Source organism: Cyprinus carpio, chromosome B22 (genome assembly GCF_018340385.1).
Source record: "Cyprinus carpio isolate SPL01 chromosome B22, ASM1834038v1, whole genome shotgun sequence".
Classification (NCBI taxonomy): domain Eukaryota; kingdom Metazoa; phylum Chordata; class Actinopteri; order Cypriniformes; family Cyprinidae; genus Cyprinus; species Cyprinus carpio.
The window spans coordinates 13,060,522-13,084,669 of NC_056618.1; the positions used below are offsets into that span (position 1 = coordinate 13,060,522).

General features: G+C 35.2%; 2 protein-coding genes across 2 annotated transcripts in view; both read right to left on the reverse strand.

Annotated features, from left to right (window-relative positions):
• Positions 1-24,148, reverse strand: part of LOC109103223 (NLR family CARD domain-containing protein 3-like) — a 1,793,396-nt gene that overhangs the window by 1,619,053 nt on the left and 150,195 nt on the right. The gene's annotated exons all lie outside the window — the stretch shown is intronic.
• LOC122141614 (ribonuclease inhibitor-like) lies at positions 11,393-23,878 on the reverse strand. The gene is made up of 5 exons (XM_042749505.1): positions 23,440-23,878; positions 22,575-22,660; positions 13,556-13,640; positions 11,783-11,824; positions 11,393-11,411 (listed from the first exon to the last, which is right to left on the reverse strand). The coding sequence occupies exons 1-5, from the start codon at positions 23,523-23,525 to the stop codon at positions 11,393-11,395; spliced, it is 318 nt and encodes a 105-aa protein (XP_042605439.1). The 5' UTR covers positions 23,526-23,878.

The window sequence follows — 24,148 nt, forward strand, 5'->3', positions numbered from 1 at the left end:
CAAAACACAGAGGAAGAGTGTCCGAATATCTTTGGATAATTTTCCAAATTTGGTCTTCAAAATAGAAAACAAATAAGTTTGTCATTTAATCAAATAATGTACACTTCTCATAATTTATGTACAATTTGGGCTGATTCTCGCTAGAAATACAACAAAGTTTTAATTCCTAACAAAGTTGTGTGAAAGGTGTTAAAATTTTTCATATCTTTTTTATTCTGTCATATAATTCTTATTTCATCTTTTGTCTAAAACTGAGCATATTGTCTAAAATAAAAGTCCTGACTGCTGTGTATTTGTGTTTAAATTGATTCTGGTCTGCACATCACTACAACGTAAATGCATTCTCTCTGCTCTGTCCAGTGACTTGATCAGCTTTGCTACACAGATTCAACTTTGCACATCTAAATAAAACTGTAGTTTTGTCTGTGTGTAGATGTGAAGTACAGTAATATTTCTCTGAAACAGGTAAGACTGAAGAAGCAATGCCTGCACAGAATAAAGCCCAGTCTGGACCGGTTCTGTTCAGTTGTGTTAGACATTCATTAAGCTGGTTGTTTGATGGCAGATGATATGAAGCATCAATAAAACATTATGAATATGTTCTGCTACAGCAGGCACAGAACTAATTCTGTTGTGTCCCATTAATAAACATAATGAAAACAGTTCTGTCCCATTGGATAAAAGAGAAATGTTTGTGTATTTGTGGTATTATTAACTGAAATTATTGGATATTGGGTTGTGTATTTGACCTGCTGTATTAGCAGAATTTTCAAATGTTTAAACCACACAACTTGCTTTACAAGTCTTTCTTACACAAACATATATAGTATAGAATATAGACAGATTAACTATACAAAATATATGAACATATACAAAACTATACAAATATATACAGTGCTTCAAACAAGGTAACAGTCAGTGAGGGTAATGGGAAGTTAGTTTTTAAAGGGTCATAAAACCCCAGAGTACTTTTTCTGAGATTGTTTCAGAGGTGTTTGTGTTGCACATCATAGAAGACAATGTTAGCATCCGTTAATTTTAATTGGTGAACAAATCTGGTTAATTCTGAGCTTTTTTGCAATATTTTTGTCTATAGTACCTCGATGATGTGTCAGTGTCTCATAATTACTCAGACCTGTAGAACCGAGCCCAAAACCACGCTGTGTTTCCACTGTCAGATCAGAAACTCCTCAGCACTTCATTAAAACCTTCCCTTTACATGTCTCTCTGGAACAACGTCATGCAACTCCATCATTTCACCAACCAAAAAAGTAAATTAGATAAGTCTAATAATACGATAAGTCACTGGAACCAGCGCGATCACAAACTAAAACATGATAAAAGCAGATGTTTGTTTGCATGGTTTGTTAAATATTTACATGGAGCATAGACGAGTTAGGAGAGATTAGGACATGTTAATATTGTTTATATTAAATAATATAATTATTAGACTGCTTGGATGGGATGATTGAGTATGTTTTGTCTGATTTCTTTAAGCGGTCTTACCATGTTTACTATGGTAATGTTAATGGCTAGTCTTTATCGCTCATAAATATTTCGACCTTGTATGGTGATTATAATCCACATCAGATCTCAAACATAAGTTTATTTCAAACACTGCTGTCTGAAAAAAAAAAGTGAGTTCTGAGCTATTATTATTAACTTTATGAAATGAGGCCGCGACACTGATGCTCTCCAGACACAGAGAAACCCCACCTTCATTCATAACCTCATCTAACCTAAACTCCTTGAGCCCCAGTTGGCCACGCTTTGGCCCTAGGTAATCATCAGGCCAAAACATCTTGGTGCTTCAGACTGACCCTGCCTTTATGAAATTAAATTTAAATATAGAATCATGCACACACAAACACACACACACACACACACACACACACACACACACACACACACACACACACACACACACACACATAACTATATATATATTAGTGGTGGGCATAGATTATTTTTTTTAATCTAGATTAATCTCACTGTAATCTTGGAATTAATCTAGATTAATCTAGATTAAAATGGCTCATTTGAATTCTGCTGAAGGCATTCAGAATATGTGTGCTACCCAAAAATTGACTAAAAGTAAGCCAATTTCTTAAGCCAGGTGGCGCATTAGACCAGGGGCTCATCTCCTGTTTCCAAAATGCATCACAGACTGCTTAAGAAAGCTGTTCTACTATGATAATTGATGATGAAAATAAATTATGTTCAATAAGATTGTTAGTACTGATAGAGCTGTGCTGACGGGCTTGCCTCGGTTGCACTCACCCCCGATTTCCATGCATCTGTCAGCGGCGCGTTACGGCTCCAATGAGGTTTTGTTGCATCCTCCACATGGTGCCAACTCACAACAGAAGCAGATCAGAAGCGCAGCGGTGATTTGCCTGTCCAACACTACAGTCTATGGTCCAACATAGTTTTTCTTGATTTTTGTGAGTTCTAATATGGTTGGGCTGAATATTAATGTTTGTTCCTGTTTAATTCTGTTTATTCCACTCCTACAACTCCTGCAATTAAACTCCACAAAACCTTTTGTAAAAAGGATCTTTGGTGTCATATAATATTGTGGGGTTTTTCAACTTTGAGGATGAACCTCTCGTCATCTATTTCTGGCCTCCTAGCATGAATATAGTAATGTGAAATATGATTGGGAGTCTGCACAGGGTGTTTATTGTGAAATGTACGTGATTTGTTGACTTCAGTTTTGTATTTGCTATGCGGTTTGGACGCGGGATGCGTCAAAAATAGACTAGTCGCCTATCTTTAGTGATTTGTTCGGGAGAGAGCAGCTTCTGGGATGCTTTTGAAAAGTGCCGCGGCGCGTCTGGTGTAAACAGAAGCATTGACTAGAGTGGCCGCGATCAACTCCGCTGGCTGCATTGGAGCCGTAAGGCGCCGCAGACGTGTGCAGTGGAAATCAGGGGTGGACGTTTCAATTGGGAAGCTTCTTTAAAAAAAATCCCTGACGACAACCCCAGCGGCATCATGGCTGCATCCATTAGCACGTCACGTTGGACGTTGTAATTTCACATTAGACATACATACAGGTTCGAAGACTCGTTCTCGCCCCCTACAGTGCAATTCGGCTAGGTATACATATTGAAATATCAAGGTGAAAGTCATCATAGCTTACGTAGTATAGAGCCAGCTCCCAACCCAACTTGAAAATAGATTAACAGCGATATTTTTTTTATCGCCGATAAGAGTCTCACCGATATTGCTCACCACTAATATATATATATATATATATATATATATATATATATATATATATATATATATATATATATATATATATTATATATATATATATATATATATATGTGTATGTGTATGTGTGTATGTGTGTGTAATTTTTTAAGGAGTGCAAAGTTGTAGTGTTTTGGTACTGGTACAAAATGAAACCAGACTGACCCTGGCTTACAGTAGCATGCAGACTTTTGGCCCAACAGTGGAAACACGGTTAATGAAATTCAGTTAGCATCCAACCAGAAGAGTTTTGGTGCTGGTTCAGTGGTTACTGTTTTGAAGCAGGTGGGGACCAAGTAGAGCTTGAAAATGTGTGTGAAGACATCAGCCAGCTGTTCTGTGCAGACCCTGAGCACTCGGTCAGGAAGACCATCAGGGTCAGACACTTTCTGTGCATTCACCTGCTCAGGTAGAAGCACACCTCACTGGTTAAAAAAGAGAGAGGCAGGTCGTCGTGTGGGGGCTCAGCTTTGATGTGCTTCTGTGTTTATACGATCAAAGCAAGCATTAAAGGGCTTCAGTTCATCTGTGAGGGAGGTGTTACTGGTTGGTGGTCAATGTTTTTAAATTAGTCTTCAATCCTCAGTTTGTAGTCAGTAAACATGATCACATTCAGCAGTCACAGCAGAAGTTAGAGACTAAATTTAACTGAAGTCTATTCAAAAGTTGTATGAATCTATTCTAAGAAGGTTGGAAGCTGTATTAAAGACAAACGATGGTAAACATTAATAAAATACTGGCTATTTCTAATGTGTTCACATTATTTTCTCCCAACCCTGTGCACTTAAAGGGATAGTTCACCCAAAAAATGAAAAATTACTCCATGATTTACCCAAGCCATCCTAGATGTATATTAATTTCTTCTTTCAGACAAATATAATCAGAGTTATATTAAAAAATGTCCTGGCTCTTCCAAGCTTTATAACGTGGGGTACGTACTCAAATGAGAATTAAAATAGACGACTGTAACATTACTAGTCATGTAACATGTGAAATGATGTAAGATACTCACTTCAGTGTGTTGAGTGTACAGTGTTTATCCTGCAGTAGAGCAGAGATCTGATTCACTTCTGTGTCTCTTAGTTCATGTTCACTCAGATCCAGCTCTCTCAGGAGTAACGGGTTTTTACCCACAATTCCAGTCACATACTGACAGCCTTCATATGCAGCAGGACCCCAAAACCTGCAGAAGAGAAGATGAAGCTGGAATCAATTCAGTGTGCATTGCATCATAAAACATTCAAAGATTATCAAACATTGTTTTTAATAAAAAGCTCTGGTTCAAGTTTTAACAGTTGAACATTTAAATATACAAATCATTTTTCAGAAATATTTCAAAGAAAGACAAAAGTCAAAAATAAATTATTTAAAAGAAACTCAGGGGCAAAAGCTCACTAGATCATGATTCTCAAAAATCTGAAGATCTTTCTGTCTTTTAAGCAGGAGATGAGGAAAGTTAGCAAAGAGATAACTAGCTTGTGACAGCTAAGCATTCATAGTGATATATTTAGTTGATCTTTTGATGCCGGCTCTTCCTATTATTATGTAGCAGAATTCACCAAACACTGGATTGCTGATCCAATAACAGAGAACATGATCTGGGTTCAGATCATCTCTGGATATTTTATTTAACTAATGTCTGTGTTGATGCAACAGTAATTCTGCGCATTATGAGAGGAACTGCAGGTTCAGACGTGTGTGTGTGTGTGTGTGTGTGTGTGTGTGTGTTTGTGTGTGTGTGTGTGTATCTCTGATGTTTTTGTGTGTGTGTTTGTGTGTTTGTGTATTGTTGTATTTATTATGTGGTGGTTATAAAGAGCTGATCAAACCTTGCAGCCCTTATCTATATATGACTGGATCACTCATCACATTCTAAACTGCCAAAAGTGTTTCATCAGCCATCTTACTATTCCCTAATAGCAGAGAGCACCATTGAGTCACATGCAAACCGCTGACCTAAAATCGCCCGATTTGAAGCAAATCAGTCAAACAGGATTGTTTTTTATGTTGTGTGTATGTAAATTCATTTTTACTTCACGTTATCTGCAATGTTTATGTTTTTTTTGGGCAGGATAAGGATGTATTTAAACTGTTTGAACATATACTGAAATGAAAAGCTTAATTTACCATCTTAAAAATAAAGCTTCATGTTCGTACTGTCTGTATCAGTTATTTCTCTAAATAAATTATAATGTGTATATTTTTAATGTCCTGATTGAGCAACATCTTACTCATAATTACAACCAAAATGAGTAATACCGCTGCGCGTACCGCCACCGCAGGGCCGCGGCGTTAACTGCAAGTCAGTCGTGTGTTAAATTAATTCGCGAAAACTACTGCCAGGTGGCGCAAAGGGACGGATTGCGAACTGAATGTAATTGTAAAATGAGATAAAAGGAGGAGGTAAAACAACAATAACATTATGATATAACATTGTACCATCTTTAAAAAACATTAAAAAATGTACAGTGAGTTAATTTTCAAAATGTAGGATAGTCTTAGGCTACAGTCTACTCATCAAAAATTAAAAGAAGACCTTTACACACAAAGGATCTTATGCTTGCTATTGTTATTAAACAGTCATTAAATATAAGGCCTATATATACGGATAAAAAGCTAAATGTTTTCATTTCGGTTCATTCTTGGTTTAAAAAAAAAAAATCCTTCAGGTTCCATTTGCAGATAGAAATGAGAACGGTCCAGCATTTAGCAATAATTATGATTAATTCTGTTATTATTCTTGATTTTTCAAACTGCTAACACTTTGCATTTTTGAATTATGCCTTTACTGTGTGAGCAAAACATTTGTATTTTCTGTTTCAGCTGTTTGATCGCGCTGGTGCCTCGCGCACATTCATTGGAAACAGTAGCCGTTCACCGTGCCATTCGGCGCGAGCAGCGGTCCACTTTGGCATATTTTTGTTAATTACGATTTTTTTTTTTTTTTTTTGTCGATACTGAAACACGCGTGAACTACAAAGCCTATTTTTTCCTAATGAATAATAGTTGAGCTTGAAATAGGCAACATCACGAATATGGAAACGTTTGGATTTCTCCCGAATAAGAGCACAACCTTACCTTATGGTTCGCTTTAAATTATTATTCATTTATTTTTGGTTTGTTTGTTTATAGTTAAGCCTATATTATTATATACTGCAATTTTATTTATCCATTAGAATTATATATTTGTAATTATTGTTCTGTTCTGATAAATTTGTTACATTTAAAGGATTTGTTGTAAAGTGAAGAGAACTAAAAATATCCTGTTGGCACATTAGGCCAGCCGTTATTATTTCTGAATGTAATACAATGCAACTTATACATGACATATATATATTTTTTTTCCTCTCACAAACTGAATTTATTTTTTAGCCTGTTTTAAAAAATAAATTAATAAAATAAATAAAATAACATGCAGCAAACGAAAATAGGCGATTAATCGGTTAAAATGTGTTACTGTGGGGTAATTATAATTATTATATACTTAGGAAAAGAGTCTGGGCATAATCTAAGCTATCCAGTGTTTTTTATTTTTTTATTTTCATTGCATCTGAAAATGACTTTGTGCAGCACATTCACTTCGCACGCTCAACCTGCCTCGCGCGTTGCTCAGCTGTGGACGATTTAAAAATGTTTGATATGAAGGTTGCTGTCCCATTTTATACAGGAATTGTTCATTTAAAAAAATTATATCGAATTATATTGTTAGTTCTAATTATATTGTTAAACACAAGTTCATTTAGGCTATTTAACATGCACTGTGACATTTTACCCTTTTTAACTTATAAACTCCTTGAGATTTTAAAGTCAGTTTAATAGTATTGAAGTTCAAGTTTTTAAAAAAAGTTTTTAAATGCTTAAATTATTTCTATTAATTAATAATATGTTATCATGTTTATTCTTGTAGAAAATATGTGTTATTCTTTAAGAAAATAAGGGAAAAAATAAGGGACGATCCAAATATTATTCATATTTGTTTTGCTTCACCTATTTATGTAAGCTACAATTATTCTAAAAACAGTGTTAAAAAAAAAAAAACAATGTAATTAAACGTGCCATCGGCCTAAGTAAATTTTACCGTTATAGAATTGTGACTTTAAAGGTTAGTGATTTAGGAGGTGAAAATACTGTGAAATTACAAATTGTATGGGATTTTAAAGCATAACAACTGAAGGTCTATGAAACGTTTGCCAATAAAGCATTTTTTTAAACAATGGCACTTAAAGTTTTGAACTAAAATATTATTTTCAACCATATAGCCTGTGAATAAACAAAATGACTTTTCAATGAAAGAACACTGAGAGTTTGCTTCTGGTGTTTGGATTTGTACTTCAATAATGAGCTCCAAGTTTAGGAATGGCCAACACGGGTTTTTTTTTTCTTTCTTTCTCTCTCTCGCTCTCTCTCGCTCTCTCTCTCTCTCTCTATTTAACTCTCTATTTAACAGCATTAATTTACAATGAAATACGTCTTCCTCCAGGTAGACTGAATGTTTTTCTGTCTTGCTACTTGCAGACTTTGAAGCTGGGTCAGTGAGCGCGAGTCACGCGCGCTGTGAAGCGGGAGCAGTTGATGGAGGATTCCGCTTGGTCTTAAAGCCTTCCTCAAAACGCTACGTTCACAAATAACAATGATTTTCGTAAAATAATGATTAAATTATCAATTGAAAATTTGTTAATTATTATGGTCTTGTGAAAACAATAATATGGGCTGCGGGAAAATAATGAATAAAAAAGAGTAGGGCTGATGTGAGTGCAGGCATGTTTCAACCCAGTAACATGACAACACACAGTTCCTCACAGCCAACAAACAGACCGAATTCAGTTCAGCTGGAGGGGGCTGGGGGGAAGTTCTGTATAGCTTGTGGGGGTCGAGATAAAGCTGTGAATCTCTTGGTCTTTTCATATGGACCGTGTCTTATGAGGGTATCAAACTTGCAGAACAGGTTTAGATAGGACTCCGTCGTTTTGGCTTTTAGGGCAACTTTGAAGAAAGGTTTTGATCCACTTCAAATGTTGACTAATGTATAGCGCAATATAGTTTATTAGTTATTATAACTTCAGAGGAAGTTGCCTTAACTCAAAAATAAATAAATAAATAAATTCGCAAACTGTTGCGTTAATTTTATTTTGTTTCGTCTAAACAATATTTTTTTTTTAGACTATGAAATATAAATTCTCACAGAATGTAGCCTATAACCAATATACTGAACCATCTCTTTATGTTTTTCCTAAATCCCAAACAGAGTCCAGACATCAGTATGATCCGTCTATGATGTTTTATAGCTTTTTTTAGATTTGGGAATACACATGCGTTACAGACATGACAAAAAAAACATTTTGGAGTTTTGGAGACGTTTACAATAATTTTATGGACCATGCATTTTTTTTTTGTAGCCTATTTACAATGCACAAACCAGAGGCAACAATATCTGCAGAGAAGGAATCAATTTTATTTAAATTTTCGTTTTTGTGTTTCAGAGGAAAAATCAGTGTTAAGGCATCTCTCCATTACAGACCGTTCTGAAAGAAGAATTTATGCAAACGCGTATAAAATGCTTTAAAAACTTTAACAGAGATGTCTAGAGGCTATTTAGTAGGTCTGCCTCCCATGTAAGATTTTACTAGTTACTAGTCGTTCATTTGTCCATTATTCAACTAATCGCAGGATTATACTACATTTACATATATAATCCACAATGAGCCTTAATATATTTCGTGCTCAAGCACATGCATTAGCAGAAGTAGCCCAATAATTGTAAAAAAAGGAGACATTTTAATTATTTATTAATAAACAAATGTTTTCTTGTCGGCTGCAAGATGAAATTCACAATGCTGACTCTCTCCACATGAACTCGCATTTAAAGAGAAATACAACCTTCACAGATTACATAATGCTTTCGTTTTGAATTGATTCGTTTAAAAGACCTTTCAAGCTTTCTGTAGATATATTTCTCATGTATGTGAGACACCACAATTTTAAGTTAATTCATTATCAGGAAAAAAATTCAAGTGATCTAGAGGGCGCCTCCCTGTCCTGCATGCGCATTAATAATTTTCGCACAAAAACACTTAAATATGAATAATTAGTCACATTTTGCATATGCATTACAACGTAAAATTATTTTTTACATGCAATTATCCAAAAATAAAACCAAACAAGATTTGTAATTAAGATAAAACAAATAAGAATAAATGCTGCGCATGCACTCAGCATCACTCTTGCACGCAGATATTTTACACACCTGCATTTAAATGCGGTCGCAATTTTATTTTTTTTAACTTAAATTCTATGTAAGCATGTAACGGCGGCTCCCTTTAAAATCACTGAAGTTGTCTATTAATGAAGCTCTTTTTTACAATCATTTGAACTTTGGTGATTATAATGAGAGAACTTGAGTTTAATCGTGAGGAAGTTTTATTAATCCGTCCATTCTTTTAGAATTTCAATGATTTAGCTAAATTGTGCAGGTTTAATTTATTAGTTTCTTGTTTTAATTAGGCCTAAATAATGGGAACGAAATTATACAGTGCCTCACGTTTTACTAAAATAAAGAAAATAATTTATAAAACACGCAACAATTTCTTACAGACAAATATATTTTCCCAAGAAGTTGTCTGTCAAAATAAAGGACAGGTAACGAATAACAAAAAATGCATGTTTGTTTTATTAAAGGAATTTTAAAAATATAAATTAAAATATAGGCCTAATATATGAGAATATTGACATTTTGCATATAGATCCATGTAGCTAGCTCACTAGGCTACCACTTTTAATGCTCTGATGCAAAGTAAACCACAATTTCTTTTGAATAATATAACACATAATTCATATTATATAATAATTACTGCACACCTATTAAATGTGTCAAATCTAAAATATGGTGTAATACTTTGTAGCTTAGAGAAAATATAAGCACAGGCTCAGGCACAGTCTTGACATTTATCCTGCTTGAATTCGTTCTAAGAAATGCACATAACTTCATAATCACCAAACTTTCATCTGTGAATATTAAATATTTTAACTATAGTGTTTTTCTTTCATTTTCCCTGACTGCAGCCCGTCAAATGTAACACATCAGCGAGGCAAAACTGACGTCTATTTGCGAAAATGTGCTTTGATGCGCTTGTTTGAAAACTTGTGATTAAAGCGCCACTCAGCGGTCAAAAGCTGCAAATGCACTTTGCAGACGCATCGGCGGGGGTGCGGTACGAGCGGCGGTAGAAGTATTGGATGTCTACCTACTGTATTTCAGACTCTCCAAGATCGCGCAAATATGTTTACTAGCATTAGCTACTGTTTCCATGTAAAATGTTGTATGCTAAATTAATAATTTAACCACCATTTAAATCATTACCTGCTTCAAAATGAATGTTGTTAAAGAAATGATTGTTGAAACATTTGCAGTTAGCACCTACTGTACGAATAAAAAACACTATAACTAAATTATATAAACAATGAATAACTGTTCAAGGCGAAGAATAAAGGTATTTATATTTTTTTTTTTTTAATTTATTTGTTCTGCACGGATATCACATGGATACAGTACAAGGAGGGGAACGAAACCCAATTGGGTTTATACAGAGTTCCACTCCACTTACATGAATAAAAAAAAAACAAAAAAAACAAAAACATAATTAAATTATTTGTTAGGATTTTGTAATGGGTGATTTGTGGTTTGTTAAATTTTTATGTTTTTTGTGAATGATGTTTTTTGTTTTTTTTTTGAGAAGGACCTGTATGTTGAGGTCGTGTCTGTTAAGTAGGGAAAATTCCCATGAGTGTTTGCATTGTAAGAATATACAGGGATACTTCAGATTTAAAAACGCTGACTTGTTATGTGATGTTGTCTCGCTAAAATCATACAATTTCCTATTAATTTAATATGATGTTTACGCACACTGGGGATTACCAATATGGTAGCGCGGCGACTTCAGTTTCATGACGTCATGAGCAATCCAGTTCTCTATTCTAGATCAGTGATCTACAGTGTTGTGAATCTGAGCTTGATGGACATTACGTACAGTGCATTCAGTAACATTTAAACAATCAGGATAATAAGTCACACTGAATATTTTTCATGAGAAATGTCCACAATAACACAATCATAAATGTTAACTGAGGCACCAATCTACTGAACACCAGCACATCTAGTGACACAAAATGTCTGATTAAGCTTTAACTTTTAACACAACTAAACTGTGCTGACATTTATCATCAAAACAACAGCAGCTGCAGCATCTCATCTTTCATCTTTGTTCATTTTCAACATTTTTGATGCAACAAATTGTATACCTTACTAAATTAGTGAAATAATATAATAATATTTATATATAATATAAATAATTCATGCGTATCATTTATTTAGCATTACTTCATCAGGTCTCACCTCAGATTCTTGAGTTGACAGTTTGGATCCTGTAGTAAATCACTGAGCTGCTTCACTCCTGATGGTCCAGGATCATTTCCTGTGAGATCCAGCTCTATCAGGTGTGAAGGGTTTGATCTCAGAGCTGAAGACAGAGCTTTATAACCTTCTTCACTGATACTGCAGTCTGAAAGTCTATTAAAGATAAAGATGTTATTCTTCATTATAACACAGATTGTCACACAAGTACATAAGAAAAGTACAAGAAAATAAAAAAGATGCACTATGGGAATTTTGATCTTAATGGACTCTTTTTCACAGTAAAGCTGTGTAAAGTTATATACTGGTGAACGTAAACTACAGCAAATGCAATTTTACACTTTTGCATTTTTAATTTTCCACAATTATAACCTACAGTTGCAATCAAAATTACTCAACCCCTCAGAGATTGTAGCAAAAATGGCAAAGTCAACAGAGATCTGTCAAAAGCTATAGAGAAGCTATAGAGAATAAATAACGGTATTACTTAAGAAAGTCTAAGGCTATATGAAGATTTCCAAGACATTAAAAGTTCCTAGAGACAGCTCTCAGCCTTATTCCTTAGCTTAAAGTGTGTTGTACCAGAAAACCTTTGAGGGTGTTGAAGAAAAAGGACAATATCATAAAATGTTTAATCAGAGCAACTGAGAAAAACCTACAATGTACAGCCAAAGACTTACAAGATGAGCCGATGAAAGGAGTAAAACCATTTCAATGCAGTGTGTAAGAAGAACACTAGACAAGTATGGCCTTCATGTTGAGACATCCTGCTGAATACCACTCTTGATCAAGAAGAACAAAAGGCAGGCTTGAACTTGTTAAAATTCATTTGTGTAGACCTGTTGAGCACTGGAAGAACGTTTTATGGAGTGATGTGACCAAACTGGAACTTTTTGGACCCATGGATCAGCGGTATGTCTGCTGCAAAAGAGACAAAGCTGATAAGCAGAAGAACACCATCTCCATCATCAAACTTCGAGGTGGATCAGTGCTGTTATGGGGTTGCTTTACTGTAGCAGGAAGTGGAAATCATGACCGTATGAAAGACATCATGGATTCTTTTAGGTATCAGGCTATTTTGGCAAGAATTGTGATGCCTTTGGTGCAAAGACTGAAGATGATGAGCAATGGACTTTCCTGCAGGACAATCATCCCAAAGTATACATCCAAATCTACTTCTGCTTTGTTCAGGGATCAGTCATAGAGTGTTCTTGAGTTGCATGTTCAGTTTTAATTTTTATTTGTTATTGAAAATATCTGACTGAATTTAAAGAAAGCAGTGGCAATGTGAAAACCAAAGATTATCAGTGATCTGGAAGCTTTTTCAGGCAAGGAATGAGCCAAGACTGTAGTAGAGACGTGCCAGAAGCTTCTAAACACTTACAGACAGCGTTTATTACTGATTTTAAAGAATAAAAGATTCTGCACAAAATTTGAACATAAATGTTTAGATCCAATTAGAATTTAATCATGATTCATCAATGTCATATTCTCAGAATAACTCAAAAGTGTATTAACAAACTTTCTCTAATACTTTACTGATGCCTTTGTTGAATTTTCATAAAATTTTGTTCTCCACAGCAAAATGCCTTGCAGGACAAGGGGGTTGAATAATTTTGATTGCAACTGTATTATAACCTTCTTCAGTGATACTGCAGTCTGAAAGTCTACATAAAGACTAAATAAATACATTAAACATTTATTACACCATTAGGATATTAACATTTCCCATCACCTTAAAAAAAATAAATAAATCAATCTGTCAATATTTTATAAATGTATCTACACCAATTTCACATTACTGACCCATTCCTTGTGACACAGCATCAGTTTACAGACCAGCTGGAGCTTTACATTGATTCATGTTTAGATTAACCAAATTCAGACCTGAGTATCTGTAGTGTCTGTGAATTTCTCAGCAGACTGGAGATTTCTGTCACTCCAGAGTCTCCTATTTGATTCCTGCTCAGATCTAGCTCGCTGAGGTTTGAATTAAACGCTGATGCCAGAGCAGCACAACCTTCATCTGTAATACTGATGCAGTTTTAACCTGTAGAAGAGAGAACACAACTAATTAATATATACATACAATTAGTGTTGTTTTTGGCGGCCTGTTTTAATTTTAGTCTTAGTCTAGTCTTTGTGTGAAGCTGTCATTTTAGTTTTTATTAGTTTTAATCACATTCATACTCTTTTTAGTCTAGTCTAGTTTTAGTTGACGAAAACTGATGACATTTTAGTCTAGTTTTAGTCGACGAAAACTGATGACATTTTAGTCTAGTTTTAGTCAATGAAAATGGTATTTTAGTCTCTTTTTAGTAATGCAATTCTATTTAACCCACGCAATATGGTACAAGTACCTAGAAGTATAGACAAAACCAAAATTTTCTTTTAGCCAAACCCATTTCAAACAAGGTTATCTTATTATATTATTGTTGCCTTATAGACTCGAGAATACATCAATTCCAGACACGGAAGACTCTCTGATTTAAATTTACAACATTTATTTTACCAACCAAACATGTTAGAAGTACACACGCATACATTTTAATAAATTAAAACAATAAAAAAAAATAATTATAATAATCTGCTAAATTTTTCTCCCAAAGACGAACCCCGGCTGGCCATTGTTCCCTTTCTCTGTGTCAAGGCTGATTTGTACTCGACGCGTCCGCAAAAACCGAGGAAAATTTGACGTCATCGCGGTGTTGCTGGAAGTTCGCTTTGAGTACGCGCAAACTATTCTCGTGGCAGAGTGCACGGCATTTTTTGTAACTTTCTGCATAACTCCACATCCGAACATGCACGAGTTCAGGGCGATGCTAGCCAAACATGCACGTCTTCGTCGGCGTTTGTCTGAAACAGAAGCAGTTTAATGTGAAGTTCAAACTCCATTAGGTGCTTTTTTGACAGAAAACTTTTTTTTTTGAAAAAAAAAAATGTTTGCATAGTTTGTCTAAGGCTTCTTATTTGAAGTACATTTTATTTTTTTTGTATAAAATAGAATTAGAATTCATTTAGATATTAATCATACACTATTTGCTTAAAGTCGTCTTGTGTTTGATGCGTAATACAGCCAATAGTTTAAGACGGTTTTAAGTTTGTACATAAAGAAATTATTAATTCATCAACTCATTCATAACAAGCAAATGGCAAATGACTTCTTCTCACCTGGTTATTCCAGATGATTTTAGAGGGACAATTACTCCTCGTCGCTCCCCTGTCGTTTCAAAGAATAGAACAACAGAGAACACCACAAGTATAAAAGCCTCGTCCGTTTGGGAAGGTGGAGTTGGGAGCCAGGTGAAAGTATAAATCTCGCATAACTTTGTTTTGTTGTCATCTTCTAAATAATGCCGCGAGTGGGACTTGAGGAACTGACATCGGTCACGTCTGCGCAGTGTGAGACACAGGAAACAGAAATACTGCAAAATAATAATAATAATGACTAAATGAGACAAAATAACGTTAAAACATTTCATTTTGTCTCGTTTTGGTCAACAAAAATGAAGAGATATTTTAGCATTGTTTTTTTTATTTTGTAAACCACATTTAGTCTCTATTCGTCAACGATATTGCATTATACATATAATTATAGTCATCGTCACATGACCAGCATTTACATTGCGTCTCGTTTTCGCCACATGATGAAGGTTCGTTGACGACGATATTTAGTCATCATTTGTTGACGAAAGCAACACTACATACAATTACACAAATAGCACATTTAGCTTCTACTTTTTTCTGCCAATATCAGATTTGCATGATAATCACACTGTGAAATTATTATTATTTTTTATTTGATAATTATTATATTTTGTATTTTAAAGTATAGCACTTAAGCTTAAACCATACTTTCAACGATGTCTTAATTTATTTACTTTTCAATAAAAGTCTTTTATTTTGTTGGAAAACATCATTAACATCATCTGTCAAAAAACTAGGTGAATCTTTCAAATTCACGTTATAAGCACAAAATAACTCGCTCACCAGCATTTATTTTTTTATTTTTTTTATTTTTTAACAGCCATTCAGAACTTATACTAGCCAGAACAAAAATATCAGAAATAAATCAATTACCAAAACCACATCTTAGATTAAAATATATTTCACATTAAATCTGATTCTGAACTATTGAATGCTTTCAGTTTTACGACAGTTTTTGTTTGGAGATACAAAAAAAACAATTTTTCAATAACTTATAAAACAGCATTTATTTAGTTTTTATTTCCAAATATAGCTCAGTCCAAAATGACTGTTTAGTGGTAAACATGTTAAAGATTAACGGAGAGGCTGGCAGTTGATGAAGTGATCAGCTGTTTCCTCACAAACATCTGTGTATTGAACTCCACTGTTATCCTTTAAAAAGCCAAATCAAGGCCTTGTCTCCAGCAGCTCCAGAGACAAGTGCTGAGACTCAGACATCTCACAGACGTTACACACCAGATGTGTCACCTGTACTCTATTCTGATGTTCAAGCTTCAACAGTGAATCTAATCACTAGTGCACAGGCAAAAGTTCACTTAAAGAATGAACAAAGTGGCATCAATTTAACTTTGAATGAAGTTGATTGAACAAACTAAGCTGCCAATATTCCAGCTGAGGGGGGGAAGTCAGTAAGTGAAGTGAAGTGACATGTGGCCAAGTTCTGAGTTTTTATTTCAAAATTCTGACTTTTTTCCAAGATTATATTTCACAATTCTGATAAGAAAAATCAACTCGTTCTCTCTTTTCCCCTCGGCTCAGAATCATGAGTTTATAATCCCACACTTCTGGGGCCTCATGTATAAACGTTGCGTATGCACAAAACAGACATAGAAATGTGCGCAAGCAATTTTCCAGGTACATATAGGGATTTATAAAAAAATAATAAACTTGGTGTGTAAATGTTCAATACTGTCTAGTACTTGAGTAATAGCAAAGTAATGATTTCAGACTCTCTTTTCCTTTCAATATACACTTTTAGATAAAATATTCTGCTCATGGATGGAGTTAAGCATTGACATTACATAAAGTCATTGTTCAAAAGTTAAAAAAAACATATGAATTTAGATATTTAAAACATATTTTGTAGCTTATGCGCTGTTTTTTGATCACTTTTCTTCTTTCATGCTGTTTTTAATGACTGCGATGAGTGCGAGGCACCCACTAATGGATTCTGTGGTTGAACGGTCCACTGGCAAGTTTGAATCGGTCCGATTATATTAGTCTACTGCACAACCAAGACTGCACAGAGGTGTTTATGTCACGTAAAGGCAGACTTCTTCTGCGATCTCCAGAACAATATAAAACAGCATTATGATTGAAGGATAGAATCTAAAGGAAACTGTAAAATTTCCACGTTTCTTTTTTATATTTTGTCAGTGACGCCACATCAGACAATTATGTACACTTATTTCCACACACCGTATTTCTGATTCTACTATAGACTATTTAAATATCCTAAAACATTTGATTTGTTTAAAAATATTACAACCCTGATTCCAAGTTGGGACACTGTACAAATTATGAATAAAACAGAATGCAATGATGTGGAAGTTTCAAATTTCAATATTTTATTCACAATACAACATAGATGACATATCAAATGGTTTAAACTGAGAAAATGTATCATTTTAAGGGGAAAATAATTTGATTTTTAAATTTCATGGCATCAACACATCTCAAAAAAGTTGGGACAAGGCCATGTTTACCACTGTGTGGCATCCGCCTCTTCTTTTTATAACAGTCTGCAAACGTCTGGGGACTGAGGAGACAAGTTGCTCAAGTTTAGGAATAGGAATGTTGTCCCATTCTTGTCTAATACAGGCTTCTAGTTTCTCAACTGTCTTAGGTCTTCTTTTTTGCATCTTCCTCTTTATGATTCGCCAAATGTTTTCTATGTTGTGAAATATCTGGACTGCAGGCTGGCCATTTCAGTACCCGGATCCTTCTTCTACGTAGCCATGATGTTGTAATTGATGCAGTATGTGGTCTGGCATTGTCATGTTGGGAAAATGCAAAGTCTTCCCTGAAAGAGACGACGTCTGGATGGGAGCATATGTTGTTCTAGAACTTGGATATACCTTTCAGCATTGATGGTGCCTTTCCAGATGTGTAAGCTGCCCATGCCACGCACACTCATGCAACCCCATACCATCAGAGATGCAGGCTTCTGAACTGAGCGCTGATAACAACTTGGGCTGTCCTTGTCCTCTTTAGTCCGGATGATATGGCGTCCCAGTTTTCTAAAGAGAACTTCAAATTTTGATTCGTCTGACCACAGAACAGTTTTCCACGTTGCCACAGTCCATTTTAAATGAGCCTTGGCCCAGAGAAAACGCCTGCGCTTCTGGATCATGTTTAGATATGGCTTCTTTTTTGACCTATAGAGTTTTTAGCCGGCAACGGCGAATGGCACGGTGGATTGTGTTCACCGACAATGTTTTCTGGAAGTATTCCTGAGCCCATGTTGTGATTTCCATTACAGTAGCATTTCCTGTATGTGATGCAGTGCCGTCTAAGGGCCCGAAGATCACGGGCATCCAGTATGGTTTTCCGGCCTTGACCCTTACTCACAGAGATTGTTCCAGATTCTCTGAATCTTTGGATGATATTATGCACTGTAGATGAGTGATAACTTCAAACTCTTTGCGATTTTTCTCTTAGAAACTCCTTTCTGATATTGCTCCACTATTTTTTTCGCCGCAGCATTGGGGGAATTGGTGATCCTCTGCCCATCTTGACTTCTGAGAGACACTGGCCACCCTGAGAGGCTCTTTTTATATCGAATCATGTTGCCAATTGACCTAATAAGTTGCAAATTGGTCCTCCAGCTGTTCCTTATATGTACATTTAACATTTTTTACGGCCTCTTATTGCTACCTGTCCCAACTTTTTTGGAATGTGTTGCTCTCATGAAATCCGAAATGAGCCAATAATTGGCATGACATTTCAAAATGTCTCACTTTCAACATTTGATATGTTATCTATATTCTATTGTGAATAAAATATAAGTTTATGAGATTTGTAAATTATTCCATTCCTTTTTTACTCACAATTTGTACAGTGTCCCAACTTTTTTGGAATCGGGTTTGTATATACTGCTTTGGCCAGTGGAAATGAGATCCACTCTATTCTAAAAAAGATTCTCTGAGAAGTATTTTGTACAACTTTGTTTTTTTACATTCATTTTGAAACATTTATTCAAAAACAAGACAAGGACAGTGAATGATTTTCAGCAATGTAATGTACCATACAAATAGCATTTTTAGTCCTCATTTTTAGTTTCCTAACATCTTGTACCTTTGACGGTGTTAAACATTGTCACTTGGGTGGGAATATGCATTGAAATGACATGCAGATGAGGTTATGTATAGTAAAAACTAGCATTTTTAAGCTCCAAATATGGTGATTTTGGGGAGGAAGAAGATGCACGTACGCACAATATTCCTCTGACAGGGAATTAAAAAAGGATTTTTGTGCAGGTTTTGGCATACGCATGGTTTAATAAATCTGAAAACTTTTGTGTGTACGCCAAATCTAGCTTTTGTGCGTACATACACTTTTAGGATGAAATCTATGGAAAGTTTTTTAAACACGAGGCCCCTGGCTTTTTTTTTCCCCCTCAGAATTGCCAATCTCACAGTTGTTGAGGTAAAGGTTATAAAGTCTGAACTTAGCAAATATAAACTTGCATTGTGAGCAAAAAAAAAGTCAGATTTGTGCCATAAAATAGGTAGGCTAAATGTAATGTAAAATGTTATAGGTTTAAATAGTATTTCATGCTTTAACTGTAGGTCTAATACAATATGTCCCCTATGTGAATATTATATAGACCTATTGTTAAAATGTAATTTATGCTTTAAAAGTAGGGTAATCATAGCAGGTGTCATCCATAGTTTGTCTGTTTAAACGTCTGCGTTTAGCTTCAAATGGCATCTTTGATGACAGTATTATATAAAAACTATTTGCATTGTGATTCTGACATCCAAAAGCACAAGAACACATTTTTTCTCTTATTCCATGGATTTGACCCGTTCCCTCCACTTGTTCCCAGTGTTTTTCAGCCACCACAATGCATGTGCAGCTGCAAGTGACATAACTGTGACGTCTACTCCAAATCGGTCTATAAACATTAAATTTATCAAAAGCAATTTTTGAAGGGAACACAAATAATACAGCTAAAATTGTACTTGTACGGACAAGTATACACAGCCTTACTACTATTAGTGCAGCAGGGATTCCGTGCCAAATTAGACAACTTCGAGCCCGTTGTGGTCATGCAGAGACAGCGTTTGTGTCCGTTGTAGACATTACCATCCGTCAAGCAGGTAACATTATTATTGCTAACATAGCAAACTCATCCGAAAAATACAGAAATTAATTACTTCATCCATGTTTAAATGATTAAAATAGCCTTGACAGTCGAGTTCCTAGTCGAGTAACTATTGAATTTGTTCTCGCTCACCGGACTTGAGTGTGTGTGTGTAGGTGATGCAGGGTTGCTGAGTTTTCGCAACAAAACCCGCCCAATTGCTACTCAAAACTAGCCCAATTTACATTTTGAGGGGGGGTTCCCTGGAAAAATTGCATTCATATCATGTTATTGGGGTCGCTTCAACCAGTGGCAACAGTGTTAAAGTAGCCCAACTCCGCAGGAAAACCACAAACTCTGCAACACTGAGGTGATGTAAAAGAGGAAAGCTGGCATTTGGGCAAAAGCACTGTGAGGCAAGGGAGGGGAGACTCAAAATATTTATAAACCTAAAACACATTTTTGCCCCGTTTGCATTGTTTTACTACTTACAAAGTTATTTAAAGTATAAAACGTTGTTATTTACAATACACAGCACAGTTTTTAAATCATATTTTTAGAGGGGAGCATTTGGGGGTTCGGTGCCTTGCTCAAGTGTCCTCATCTCAGTCGTGGTATTGAGGGTAGAAGAGAGTGCTTGTTATTCTCTCCCCCTACAGACCTGCCGGACCTGAGACTTGAACCTGCAACCTTAGGGTTGCCGGACCTGAGACTTGAACCTGCAACCCATGACTCCCCCAGTACATTTTTTAATGGGAAACTATGTGAGTTGTGTTGTAGTTAATAGCCACTGACAGATTTTGAGTGATGCCACCAGTGTTTGAACACACATAGAAAACAATAGATATGAATTTAAAAGACATGGCGCTTCTCCAGTGTGCTGATGCTAAATGTTGGTGGTTAGTAGTTTGAAGAACAAGATTTATTGACACTAACTCATGATCTGCTCACATGTAAAGGCACTTCACTCTTAACCCTATGGGGCCGACTAACGCAAATATGCGTTTTGAGGCATCTTCTTCTCCTGATAACACCAAAAAAAAATCTTAAATTACACTTTCAGTTTTTATCGTACAGATAAGAGCCATACATCAATCGAATCTGTAAAGGGTCTCCTGTTATTTATATACACACATAATAACAACAACGCCAGCACGCTATTGGCATTTATAATGATCCACGTGAAGCTCGCGGCGGGTAAACGCCCCATAACAACAAACAAAGTAGCGAGTTTTTTACATTTTACTTTGCACTTCGCGCTGAGAGGAATGAGACTGAATTCACTGCAGAAAAGACTTGCTGTGACAAATAAGAAAGAATTCACTTCAAGAAGCTTTGGATTATCTTTGGATTATTGATGCAGCGGCTTGATCAAGCAGAGACCCTAAACATGAGTCTTTTTTTTTTTATTATCCTACTTGTATTCGTTTTCACATAACCTGTACACATTTTACTAGTTAGACTTAGACTTTTAGACTTTTTTCAAACTATAATTCCTGACTAAATGTATAATCAAGTGAAACATTATAAAGTTTCATTCACAGCATCTAAATGTCTCACGATGCCAGGATTTTTTTTTTTTATGGTATATAACACACAGCAATACGATATATATATATATATATAATATATATATATATATATATATATATATATATATATATAGTGGCTAGCCTAATGTCAGTAAGATTGGTTAGACAAAACTTTACTGAGATAGGCTATTCTCTGTTCATGAATATAGCCACAACTATATGTATTGTATAGGCCTACATACAAAGCATGCTTGTGTTCATGAATGTAACTAAGCTTCTGTTCATAAATATCTACTCTGGTGTAAGTATTTTGAATGTGTTATACCCGGGACTTTGTCTTCTCAGGTGTGAATCGCAGCATTATGAATTATAGTTGACACCTCCTCGCATATACCTTTCCTACACAAAAAGTGGTCTTGTGTAAATCAATATATTGTTTTCTGTGAGCGAGTAATCAAGATGATTTTCAGATCATTTTGAAGCAAAAAACTCTAGGCTTCAAAGTCTTGTGAACAAATGTTCTCTAGGTGTTGTATTGCCTTATTTCAGTGACTTCAAAATTTTAGTTTATCAGTAACCATGCATAAACGTCGCTTTCTCAAAAACACAATCATGTACATACATGCTGCTCACATATTATTGTAGCCCAGTTTGTGCTGATTACAGTGTTATTAGACTTTAGCCATTTATATGTTTATAAGCAACTGAAAAAACACAAATTTATGTGGATGTCAAAAATTTTTTTGTACCCATAAAAATTATATGTAACTAGGGGTAGAGGTTGGAAGCCTGTCTGCTCAGGGATTTAATTACATTTATCACAGCCTTTGTGATTTGATAACTGCACTAACCCATATCACAATGTCAAGTTTATTTTGATTAATTGTGCAGTCCTGGTGAGAAGCGTGAAATATTTTCAAATCTATGAAACTGTGTTGGGTCACTGCAGTCTGGGTAATTAATGGGATACACTTTTAAAATACTTACTTCAGCGCTTTTCCAGTCTACACTGGACATTTTCAAACAGAGTCAAGATGATCTTCATTCCTGGGTTTCCTAGGTTTATTCTCACTCAGATCCAGCTCTGTCAGATTTGAAGGGTTTGAATTTAGAGCTGCAGCCAGAACATGACACCCTCCTTCTGTGATACAGTTGTTCTTCAGACTGCATAAAGAGAAATCACTTCAGTTTAATCTGAATATTTACCAGTATGTTTTAGCTGACAGTTGACAAATACTGCTGCTGATGATGATGATGACAACCACATCAGCAATCTCTTATACAAGACACACAAAAAACACCCAGCAGCAAGAATTTAAAAATGTCCTTGTAACATTGAAATAATGTACATCAGTGTGTTGAGTGTACAGTGTTTATCCTGCAGTAGAGCAGTGATCTGATTCACTCGTGTAGAACACTGAGATCCAGTGATCTGTCTACTCATCGTGTCTTGCTTTTAGTTAAAATAATCAAGATGCATTTACTATATAAGCAAAAATATATTTAGTCTTGTTTCCTGGGGGGATAAACAAGACTAAATAACTTATCTAACTTAAACTATAAATTTATAAATTTAGTATTTGCAATTAAAGGACACAGGAAACATACAGCGGCTTTTCTTTTTGTAGTATTGCCATTCTAGCACTGAATCTCTGCTCAGAGTTGTGCTTATATTTACACACATTCCTACGTTTAAGTACAAGTTGGTAGATCCCACACTTTGCATGAAACTGTTCTTACGTGCTCATTACACACACATCTGTGCATATACACTGTTGATAAATGAGGGCCCTGGAATGTAGAGTTCATGCTGGAATTAAAGCCTGCAAATTTCACTGAGCTGAAGCAGTTCTGTCCTCAATTCTGTGGCAAATGATCTAGGTCCATGTTAACAGATGGATCTGAATTTTAACAAAAACACTAATGATTGTCAAAAAACTTACCTCAGTATCTCTAATTTGCAATTTCTATTCTTCAGGCCAGTGCAGAGGTGCTTCACTCCTGAATCCTGCAGATTATTATTGTTCATGTTCAGCTCTTTCAGACTGGTACCTGATCCAAGAACTGTAGCCAGAGCTGGACAGCTTTTGCCTGTTAACCCACAATCATTTAGCCTAAAAGAGAAATAAATCAAATCACAGGGTTAGATAGATGTAATACATTTGTTAAATACAAAAAATACATTTATACCAATTATTTTTTTAGATTAACAGTAAATATACTGCAAATAAATTAGAATTGTACTGATTCAAATTTCCTACATAAAACAACTAGCATGCTCGAATAAAACATAATAGCAGGGCTCTAGACTAACTTTTTGCACTGGTTGCACTGGTGCTCCTAACTTTTTTTCTTAGGTGCACCAGCACAAAAGTTAGGTGCACCCAATTTTTACTTTACCACATCACATTTAACACCGCAATTTTACAAGTTCACCTTTTTTTTTAATCGCTGTCCATATAGACAATATTGACAATATTGTAAGTGATTTTTTTCTTCCTTTAACTAACAATCTAGTCAACATAAAGTTCTTTATTTGAAGCACAATTCAACAAGAAAGGTAACTTACTGAAAAAGTGTTGGTGCTTATAATCACAAAAATACTCAAACAACCACACTCACCAGAACACATAGCCTAAATAAAAAAAGGAA